Source organism: Babylonia areolata, chromosome 11, assembly GCF_041734735.1.
Source record: "Babylonia areolata isolate BAREFJ2019XMU chromosome 11, ASM4173473v1, whole genome shotgun sequence".
Lineage (NCBI taxonomy): Eukaryota > Metazoa > Mollusca > Gastropoda > Neogastropoda > Buccinidae > Babylonia > Babylonia areolata.
This window is the reverse complement of record NC_134886.1, coordinates 30060879-30072566: the sequence shown is the minus strand read 5'-3', so window position 1 is coordinate 30072566 and position 11688 is coordinate 30060879. Positions and strand designations below refer to the sequence as shown.

General features: G+C 40.4%; 1 protein-coding gene across 17 annotated transcripts in view; it reads right to left on the bottom strand.

Moving 5' to 3' along the window:
- Positions 1-1201: 1201 nt before the first annotated feature.
- LOC143287646 (uncharacterized) overlaps positions 1202-11688 on the bottom strand; it is a 378570-nt gene continuing 368083 nt past the window's right edge. For 16 of the 17 annotated variants that reach the window (XM_076595773.1, XM_076595774.1, XM_076595778.1 and 13 more), the window contains 2 exons: positions 9387-9415; positions 1202-7927 (listed from right to left, as the gene is read on the bottom strand). In XM_076595773.1, coding sequence (XP_076451888.1) covers positions 7886-7927; positions 9387-9415 — 71 coding nt within the window. In that variant the 3' untranslated portion in view covers positions 1202-7885. The remainder of the gene's footprint in view (positions 7928-9386; positions 9416-11688) is intronic. The other variant, XM_076595775.1, reaches the window with a different exon arrangement.

The window sequence follows — 11688 nt, the reverse complement described above, 5'->3', positions numbered from 1 at the left end:
GATAAGTGCTTTACATGTGGAAGAATGTCAAGGGAGCTCATGGCATGAAAGGGAGATGCTTTTAAGAGTAGACTATTGCTAATTATGTCATAGGCTGTGTATAAAGAAATGGATGTTATGAAGTAGAGCACTGATTTTGAGGCAGCAGGCTGCATAAGCTGCCTGTGATGTTTGTTCATAGTGTTGAAGGACAATCAGCTGTATAATTTGCTTACAGGTGAAGGTTGTTACAGTGGGTGAAAAAAAGGTGTTGCTAACAATGTAAGAAGGTTCTTATAATATCGCAGAAGTTGTTTCTACAGGATGGACGTTTGAAAAAGCTACCAGCTTATGATGAAAAAAAGAAACAAGCTGTTCAAACTGTTGTGAAAGTTTTACTATGACAATTGTTACGAGCTAAGAGGATACCACATCACGTGGATGGCTGAGTGTGGTGGAAGGCTTGTTGCAGAGCAGTGTTCTGCAGTTTTTATGTACAGCATTATGTATAGTACTTTGTCTAAGAGTCCAGCTTTCTCTTCCTGCATGCAGTGCAACAAGGCTTTGATGCAGAGCCTGATGTAGGGTTAGGTTGTCACTTGGGTCACCCTCCGCTTCTGATCTTATTTGGTGCTGACTTGGTTTTTATCGTGTCACATGGAGATTGTGGTGTTTGTGTTGAAGGTGATAATTGTCTGCTTTTTCATCTTTGATACTGTGCTAGACAGAGTGTGCTTGCTGAATCTGGTGTGTGTGTGTGTGTGTGTGAGAGAGAGAGAGAGAATGAATGCATGTACATGTGTTTTCCATCTCTAAGTGCCTCATTGTTCATTATGTACTTTTCTGAAGTACAGAGAGAGAGAGAGAGAGAGATGTGCTGCATAGCTACCACAATATTTAACAAGGCTGTGTACATACTTTGTTGAAGCAGAATCCATGTCTTTCCGTGTGAGGAGTTGTGAGGGGAGTTAAATCAAAATGTTCTGAAAACCCGAGGAATGTGACAGGTATGATCTTGTGGCCATGTACCTGTGGTTGCAGGTGTACAATAAACTAATGCACTGCATTCCTTTAACACACCTGCTTACTGTGATTGTGTTTTGTGAGTAAGAATGAACATCTGTGTCTGTTAGTATGTGGTGTGTGTGTGTGAACACAGAAGTATATGGAAAGAATAAACAACAACACTGCCACCCATTTTAAGCCAAGCTTTAACACAATCAACAGTTTAAAAAAGTTTATTAATCGAACAAAACAGTTTGTTTTTGTCAGATAAACCATACAAAAACAAAGACATAGCACACATGGGCGAATCTAATCCTATATGAAAACATGAAACTGTCACAACACAAGGAAAACAAAGTACACAAACATCCAATCCCTTTCTTCAGAGAGGTACAGTACTTCAGCTTTTTCAATCTGCTGTGTGTGTGTGTGAAAGAGAGAGAGAGAGATTGTGTGTGTGCGTGTGTGTGTGTGTTGCCTAATTTCCATATCTTTGTTTTCCTTGCCTGTCAATGACTCCTCAGAAGACCTGAAAGTTTAACAGTCCCTGAACTACTGCTGATGACATTACATTCTCTGATAGCATGCTGCAGGTTTTGTGTGCTGATGATAAAATCAGACCCAATGCTCAATTCATGAGGAGAATAAAGGTGGAAAAAGCTGTATGCAAACTGATTCTGTGATGACATCTGTGTGAAATGATCTTCAATAGAAAAAAAAACATAGAAAAAGTAAAACATTTATATAACAACTGTCTCAGACTGATCAATATAAAACACTTGTTAACAGAACCCCCCCTCTGTATGAAAACCTCTATACTCCCTTTCTCCCATAGACATCCTAAAAATCCTCCTCTGTTACTTCATGTGATGTGTTGCAGTATGGTTGAAGATACTTCCACTGTGTACTGTTGTCCCCTGTGTGTTTTCTTTCCAAAGACTTCTATGACCATCAAGTGAGCTGCACACAGAATCTGACGTTGTGAACGCCTTTATCACACCTCATTTCTCAGAGCTGGCTGGAGACAGCATTTTGCAGTGCATCACATGCAAATGGTGAGAAACAATCAAGCCATTGTAATCAACAGACACCGGTTTAAATGAACAACATTTTAAAGGTATTTACCATCTCCGATCAAGTCTTGAATGCCAGTCTAGTCGCCTCCTGTTTGTTTGTTTTTTTTCTGCACCCCCCACCACAAAAATCCTGGTTGTCCCCTCTCAGCTGTGTCCTGCATCCCGTCCCTTCTGTATTCTTCCTTTACCATTCTCCCTATTGTGTCACCCCCCCCCCCCCACCCCCCCCAACCCCCTCCGCCCCCTCTCCACACCTCCCTCCCCAACACATCCTCATATTACCTCCCAACACCCTCCTCCCTCCTCCCACTGCACTGATCTCACTGTCTTGTTCCTTCTTCTTTCTCCTGTTCTTCCTTCAGTCAAAGGTGTCGTTCATCTGCCTTCCTCGCACACTTTTACCTTTGCACCTCCACCTTCCTCCCTCTCCCATGTGGAACCCACACCCCCCTCCTCTCTTACCTAGTCCACACCATGCTGCCTCCTCCCTACTCCCTCTTTGTACCATCCTCTCTACTTCCCTTTATTTCCCCCTCCCCCTCCCTGCCCCCCTTCTGAACAACAGTCACCTGTGAAAAAAACAACAACAGACAATACAAAGTCCATGACGTGAGCACCAAGAAACCTAACGAAGCCGATACAAGTCAAAGAACTGTTGACTCCTATTCTGCAGTGCAAAACAATGGGCTGCATATAATGGTCAACCAGCAGCAACTACAGTTCACAGATAAACATCCATGAGTGGAAAAGTCTGATGTTCCGGAATTTACACCACTGGTAACAAGTCAGAACGCTTCTTACAAACACAACAAGGGCAGTGTTTCTAAGGTGAATTAGTAACCCACGCTGCAACTGAGACGTCAAAGCAAGCTAGCTATTGGACATAGTGTTGGCAGTCTACAAACAAACTGTCATTTTCTACATTGCTGGTGTTCTGCACGTAACATATGTGAAAATATCTCACAACCAGAACACGGCAAACACTTACAGAACAGAACAGAAGACATAGTGATAATTATCATTTTTTGAAGGGCAGCTGGGGATTGGCTGAACACAGTAAGAATTCATCAACACCACAAAGACACACCAGTGCTATGTCAAACATTCCATGTGCAGTGCAAGCAACTGATTCAGCACTAACATACACATACATATCAATGGATAAGTATAAAATAAATGACAGTTTGCATTTACTGATGATAAACAAGTACACTGGCATTTTAGATGATAAGAACCAGTGAAGGAGTAAAAAAAAAAAAAAAAAAAAAAAAAGTTCTTGAAATCCTAGACACGGTTACACACAAGCTTATTTTGATGCAGATAATATCAAAAGTCACCAATAAATACTGGATATTTTGCTTATGACAAAGCATTATTACGCCGATGGGTAAAATGAAATGGCAGTATTCAGAATATACAAAAACCAAAGTTCATAAACAAGATTTATTATGAAATAAATTCAAACATAACAGCTATGCTTCACACACTCACTCACCAGCTGAAGCTAACACTACATACACCAAATGCGGAGGGTGCCGTCTGCAGATTACACAATGTTTATGAAAACAATGCAGTGTTCACCACCAACAAAACTTGTGGTAGAAACATTCACCATATGTGGAGAATGCTCTACGCAAACAACACTGATAATACACAGTCAATCTTTACCCATATTAAAAAAGGACAAATGTATAAACCTAGGGACTATTATGAATGCACATCCAAATAAAAACAAAATAAACACCAACACAATGACAGAGAGATATGAAGCTTGACACATATGAAATGCAATGGAACATACAAAACAGAAAAAAAGGGAAGAGAGAGAAACACTGAGTTCTGGAACACTGCTCTCACAGCTAGGTTGAACAAGTGCTACTCCCATAGGCTGTCAGTTTGGTCATAGATATCATTCTCTTGAAACTCAGCACAAATTTAACTGGTATGATCAGAGTGTCCAGCTAATTCAAACATTACCTTTTTGTGCTAGTTCCCCACAGAAATACCATATGTTCCCTATGGTACGGTTTTTCTGTCACCTATTATCTATCAAGTGTACCTTTGGAGACTGTTGTCAGATAATGAATGTTCTTGCTTTCAGCAATTTGAGACAACAACAATAAAAAAAAAATGTCTTAGTGTATTCGTTGTGCACTATTGTTGCAAACAACTGGCAGCTGTATGGAGTTTCAAGGGCTGCATATACAAGTGAGAAGTTATTGCTGTCATGATTTTACTGTTAAAACTGCGTTTGATGACCAGCATCAGTCATTGTGCTGTACAGCGATAGTGTCAAAGCCTTCAGTGATGAGGTCATCCTTCAACAAAGAATACAGCACACACAAAAACTGAAATGGTGTACCTTCTTCGTTCCTGTTGTAAATGCTGAGACTCATCTCTAATTTTCAAAACAAAGTGCAAGACTAACCACAATCAAGTTGATGACAGTTGTGACAATGACAGAAGGCAGACGATTTCAGAATGATAATATTGCTGGTCATGGCACACAGCCTACATATCACAAGACATGTTCCGACTAACCAAGCTTGCTGTAGGTATTGTCACACTGCTACTGGACACCTTACTAGAAACACTGACAGAAGTCGAAGGGTTTATCATCACTTCATGGTCAGCGGTGGAATCAGTTTGAAAACACTGACAGAAGTCGAAGGGTTTATCATCACTTCATGGTCAGCAGTGGAATCAGTCTGAAAACACTGACAGAGTTTGCCAGTTTTCATTCCCAGTATCTGTGCTGTGTGTGTGGAAACCTGTGTTGATGTTTGATGGACACACAGTGTGGAGCAGTGATCAGGTTCCACTTGGAAAGCACACACTGCATTTGGTGCTATTACTTGGTTGACTTTCTGGAAATTCTTGTTAATTTTTGTTGTTGTTTTTCTGTTTGTTTTATTGTTTATTCATCAGTTTGTTTTCCAGTATATTTCACAGTCTTTGTGATGAATCAAAGCGCATGAGGGTCAAGCGGAGGTAGATATTTAAATGAAAGGTTCATATTATGGAATTTTCATATTTTACATTGAAGGATGGACAATGTAATAAAAGTACTAATCACCACTTTAGGTAGATATTTACAGGAAAGTAAACTAAACATAGTAATATAAACTATGTACTTAAAGATAGCTCAATAATGAAAGCCAGGTGTGATAATGAGTTTGACATAACCATGCATGGTCGAAATGGACCAACAAAATCACGAAGCAGCTTCAGCTTTCTAACACTCACTTTGTGTCAGCATACATTAAAGAAAAATCGACACACAAAAACAACCACACACACTTATTTCTATAAATGAAATAAAAAGCACAGAACAATTTGTATAGTTCCCCTCCCTTTATCTATCCCACAGTACAGCATCATAAAATGCTAAATGCAGTTACAGATGTCAAGTATTTCTTATGTTAATTGTAAAATGACACACAGAGCAACTGATTGTAAAAAAAAAAAAAAAATGATGAAGTGAAGACCTGACACATTTTAATTAACTGGCTTGGTAATGACAAACCAGACACATCTTCAATGAAGCAGCCAACAGAAGTGGTCTTATTCATCTTTATCAGAGCTGGTGGTACTTAGTACTTGCTGCCAGTTCAACTGATTCTCTTCACAGCTTGTCATCCAGGTAACATTTCCAGGTGATGAATGGTTATCCACCTGCAATAATCGTGTGTCACAAGACAACTGTGTTCACTGGTATTACCTGTCTGCTGAAGGATTGTCCACTTATCTGACTGCAAGGGAACATTTGTAATGATTAATTAACCAGAATCAACCGCTAATTGTTCTAAGTGTATATGTTATCATAGCAGTCATCTGTAGTATGTTCAGAAATCACCAGAACAGCTCCAGTATGCCTGACTTCTTGTCATTGCTCATTACTGAATGTCTGATAGTGGTGTGTATTGTGTGAGAAAAACTGACAATGATACTGCCTATCTTCCGAGTGGATTTAAGAACTAAAGACTAAACTCAGAGCATTACTAAAGATAAAAAAAAACTGACGTGTAATATAAAAAAAACACCTGCTTTCTAAAGGGAAACTAATTATTCCCTGAAAGAGCTATGTCAATCATTTCATTACAAATTATTCATTATTGTACATTAAATCCGGGTGTGGTCAGTAAAAGAGCTGTTACAGGCTCACTGATTGGCAAGCACATTCCTAACTAAACTGTTCAGTTACACTGAGGCAAAGTTAACAGAAGAGCTAATAGATAAACCATTGCGTACTGAGGAGAAGCAAAAGTCCCACCTAAAACGGCCTGTCTTTAAAGTTGAAAGAGAGTTGTGCCCCTTGGCACTGACATCACAGCCGTGCACAGCACAACACTGGAAACCTTGCATCAGTCAAACGGCGTCATCAACACGTGCAGACAGTACACAACGTGGCGTTGGGCTGGCGAAATGACGTCACGCCAAACACCATGACGTCAGCTAGCACTGGCGAAATGACGTCACGCCAAACACCAGACGTCAGCTGAAAACAAGGTCACACACCACTACCATCACTCTTCACACCACAGTCGTCCCTTCTGGCTGTCTACAGTGCTGGGGACAGTCAGTAAAGTCAGTTTTCACACATCTCAGGCTGTGCTACAGAGCTCGCTCGTATCTGGACTGGCTGAAATATTCCACACATCTCATAATGCAGGCTTCTTCTTCTCGCTGGTAGCCGGATAAATTGAAATGTTTTCACACATCTCTGAGGCTCATAGTTCTCGCTTATGTGTGGAAAAAGTTTTCACATCGATCTCACGGTGTGGTACATCTCTCTGATACCTGGACAAACATGTTCACAAATCTGACTCTCCATTAATTCTCTTTTCAGCGTTCTGTTTGAAGAAACACGTACTTTCACCTGTATAGTTCTGTTTGAAGAAACAGGTACGTTCACCTGTATAGTTTTGTTTGGAGAAATATGTACCTTCACCTGTATAGTAGTTCTGTTTGAAGAAACACGTACCATCACCTGTATAGTTCTGTTTGAAGACTAAACACGTACGTTCACCTGTATACTTCTCTTTCTCAACACTCTCCTCACTGTCCTGCTTTCCGCACTGTCAGTCTCAATCTGTGACATCACCCACTGGGTCAATGAGCCAGGGATTATATATAATGATTCATCACTGGTTCGCGAAGAGCCTGAATTCACTCTTATAACAATCAGTAATTCTAGGCAACAGTAACAAATGCTGTTCATCAAACAGTGATAACACATTATCGTTCATACTGAAACAAGCTGACAGGTCACAGTGACCAACTGCAATCCATTTACAAGCCATGCCAAACAAGCGCAGAACAAGTTCACCAAGAACTTTGAGGTGACGTTCACTGAGTCCAAAACACGATAACAAGCCGAGCAGAGAATGAGTAATAATACTACCTGTCATTTTCATCACGTAGCGGCCTCTTCATGCACAGAAGCCTGTAACACCATCACCCCTGCTTCATGTCTGTACCATGTTGCATCATGACGAGCAAGACCACGCTGTTTTAACGTATCGCCTTGTCAGGCCAGTAACTCCCTAGAGAGCCATCACAGTTCGTCAGTCATTGTGGGAAAGGTCCATGCTGTCAATAGACAAGAGAGAGAATGAGGGATCCGTGGGGAGGGGGGGTGGGGGGGTGGGGGGTCGCAGACGACGAGAGCATGCACTCAGCGCCATGAGATGTGATGTGATCCTGCAGAGACTGCTGCTGGTGGTGGTGGTGGTGGTGGTTCTGTATGTAGCAACACTGTCCTGCACGTTCCCCGTTTTATTGTCTCTGGCATGGTGGGAGGTCCACGGTAGCTCAGCTGTAGTTTACAGCCCAAGGAATATCTCCTCGGCGGGGTCCGGTAGGGACTGGACGGACAGACACAAGGCTGGAGGTTAGAGTCTGTCACGGTGTGTTGGAGTCGTTGTCGTGCTTCACGTGCAGTGCTCGTCACCACACGCTCCAAACATCAAGTCATGCGGACACACACACACACACATATACACACGCAGATACACACAGACGTGCACACACACACACACACACACACACACACACACAGAGAGAGAGAGAGAGAGAGAGAGAGAGAGAGAGAGAGAGAGAGTGCCTTTTAAAAAAAAAAAAAAAGGAAATCAGATTAAAATCTCATGATGTTGAAACAACAAAGAAACAACCAATAACAACAATAAATCTGGTCACAATGAAAACAAAAATCAACATTAAGAGCATAAAAGATGAATAGAAAGAAAAAAAAAAACATATCCCAACAAAATGAAACTGAATGAAACTGCTGCGTAAAACTCAACATGTAAATTTCTTGGTGTATTTTTTTTTTTAGACAAGTATCGTCAGATTCAGCCTACACCATTTGCTAATACGTATGAAAACATGACCTATATTGTACGTTATTGCAGTCTGACAATGGCACAGCAACAACGTGTTGATATTATATGGATAGGAAAGACTTAACTATGAGTGGAATATCTCGTTATTATGAAGCCTCAGTGTGGATGTTTTTTACCGTTTTTTCCCTACGAAATCTTTTAAATCGCGTTTGTACTGCCAGAAGGTTGTGTCCACCTCATATAAAATGAGTGAATGAAAAACACACGAGTCATGCCAACAAACAGCTCTATGTGGTAATCAGTTACTTTCGCCTATCATCTATCACTGATTCCATCTGTTACAACAGCTATCTGTTACTTATCACTGATTTCATCTGTTACCTACTTCATCTATCTATTACTATAATGCGGTCTGTTACTTAGGTCTACCGTATGTCATCAAGGCTTATCACCGTTCTGATATGTTACTCAATAGGCTTAGATCTGATCTGTTGCTAGAATGTGATCATTTAGTGTATGTGATCTGTTTCTGATCTGATTTGTTACTCACAATATGCATGTGATCTGTTTACGATAATGTGATCCGTCCATTACTATATTTGATCTGTTACTGTAACGAGATGTGTTACTGTAACGAGATGTGTTACTGAATTCATCAACTCTTTACTATATCTGATCTGTCGGCCAGTATGACATATGATCTGTTTGCGTGACTTGAATGTGATCAGTTATTTACTACTGTTAACTTGGCTGTAATGTGATCAGTTACATACTGTACCGTATGCTATCTATCAATAATTTGATTTGATACTGAACGTCTCTGATCTGTTACTGTAATCTGATCTGTTACTCACAGTAATCTTATCTGTAACTACAATATTTTCTATGTGCTCAGCTACTAATTTGTTCAGTTACTGTTTGTGTGATATGTTACTGTAATTTGATCAGTTACTTAATATAATATGTGTGATCTGTTACTTACTATATGCGAGGTTCGTCGACGTTTGGCTTCTGATGAAAAGAAACACGGTTCACATCAACAAAACAACACAACAACATACACAAACAGAAGTAGAATTAACAAAAGTCTGTCTCTGCTTTAGTCTCGATTCCAACGAACTAAAGCACATTATGCCTACATGCTTTTTACTGTCTTCCCTTCCAACAGCGAGTGTACAGGCTTGATGACTGACATTTATAATTATCATGTAATCAAAAGGCATCTTTTTGAAAGATGCCGAATGTATACCTACATTTTTTCAGTTAACAAGGAATATATATATCATGTCAGTCAGAATGCACGTCTGTAGGTTGTGTCTTACAATTATCAACAGCATATGAACAACGAAAATTGAATAGGAAGGTATTTAAATCAGCATATAAAAATAGTTTTCACAAGCTGAATTATTGCCAACCTCAATCATTATCATGCACGTTTAGTGGTCGTCTTCTGCTCTTCATATCAAGTAAAAACGATTTTCTCAAGAAACAAATTTTTTCCACATTATATGGAGATTAATCGTAAGGAATCCATCATTATAAAATACTCAACGAAGCTATGGTTTATCATCTTTTTTTCCTGTTTTAACATCAAATGCGCATCAAGTCATTACCAAAAATACACTACAATGACAAGACAAAAATTGTCAACACACACAATTTCATCTTTTCTACATCTGTGTTAAGAGTCGTGCAGAAAACCAGTGCCAAAGAAAGCAGGCGTAATGATGGAACAGAGAGCCCTCTCCATGATCAGATGTTAGTGTGCCATGAATCGTGTGTGCATTCCCTTAACATTCAGAGGAGTATGTTGCTGCTGGCACGGGGAGGGGTTGGAACTACAAGCATTGCTACACGTTACAAACACAAGAGTGGAGTGATGGCCTAGAGGTAACGCGTCCGCCTAAGAAGCGAGAGAATCTGAGCGCGTTGGTTCGAATCACGGCTCAGCCGCCGATATTTTCTCCCCCTACACTAGACCTTGAGTGCTGGTCTGGACGCTAGTCATTCGGATGAGACGATAAACCGAGGTCCCGTGTGCAGCATGCACTTAGCGCACATAAAAAAAAACAACAACACGGCAACAAAAGGGTTGTTCATGGCAAAATTCGGTAGAAAAATCCACTTCGATAGGAAAAACAAATAAAACTGCACGCAGGAAAAAATACAAAAAATGGGTGGCGCTGTAGTGTAGCGACGCGCTCTCCTTGGGGAGAGCAGCCCGAATTTTGTTGTGACAAAAAGAAATACAAATACAAATGTTGTTAGCTCTGCTGGAAAATAATGTGATCTAGTTTCGCATACAAGACAATCAAATACAAGACAAACAAACCACAAAGAACAACTTCATGATATGTGCATGATCTTCTCCCTGATTTGATTGTTCAACATCAATGACAAAGAAAAACAAGCATTGTTATATGCCACTGTTGATCTGTTTAGTATCAGCATCAGCTCAAGGAGGCGTCACTGCGTTCGGACAAATCCATGTACGCTACACCGCATCTGCCAAGCAGATGCCTGACCAGCAGCCGTAACCCAACGCGCTTAGTCAGGCCTTGAGGGGGAAAAAAATGTGTTCAAAGTTTCATAAGTATGTTAGATTTCTTTTATTTAATATATCCTTTCGTTATTTGTTATGTTTTGTTAATCAGCATTCAAGCACAGTTAATAGTGTTAAACTGTGTACTACTCTGCCAGCTCATAAGTTAATTAATCAACATTTAGAAGGTAGCATTTGCACAATATGTTCCAAGCATTAATTTTGTCGGACAAGGTTTTATGTAGTTTTAGTATTTTAGCGTATCCTTTGAGTAGGAATTAGTTATTTAGTTATATTCAATGCATTTCAGTGCATTAGTACATCAAGAGCATTAGACAGTACATTTCGTGCATTTAATGCGCTTAAGTTTTCCGTGGTAAAGATTTGCTCAAAATATTCATAAACAGTACCCCTTTTCTACCATCTAATTTCTGACACTCTTCTCAAGACACATGCAGTGTACGTACGCACGCACGCACGCACACACACACACACACATGAAAGAGGCACGCATCATGCATGGATGCATGCGTGGCCGCAGGCACATACACATGCACATTCACACACACGCACACACGCACATACGCACACACTGACACACACGCTGACACACATATACAAAAGAACACACACACACACACACACACTTAGTCACTCGCCCATCCACGTTTTCTCTCTCCCCCCCCCCCCTCTCTCTCACTCTCTCTCTCACACACACACATACGCTCTCTCTCTCTCTCTC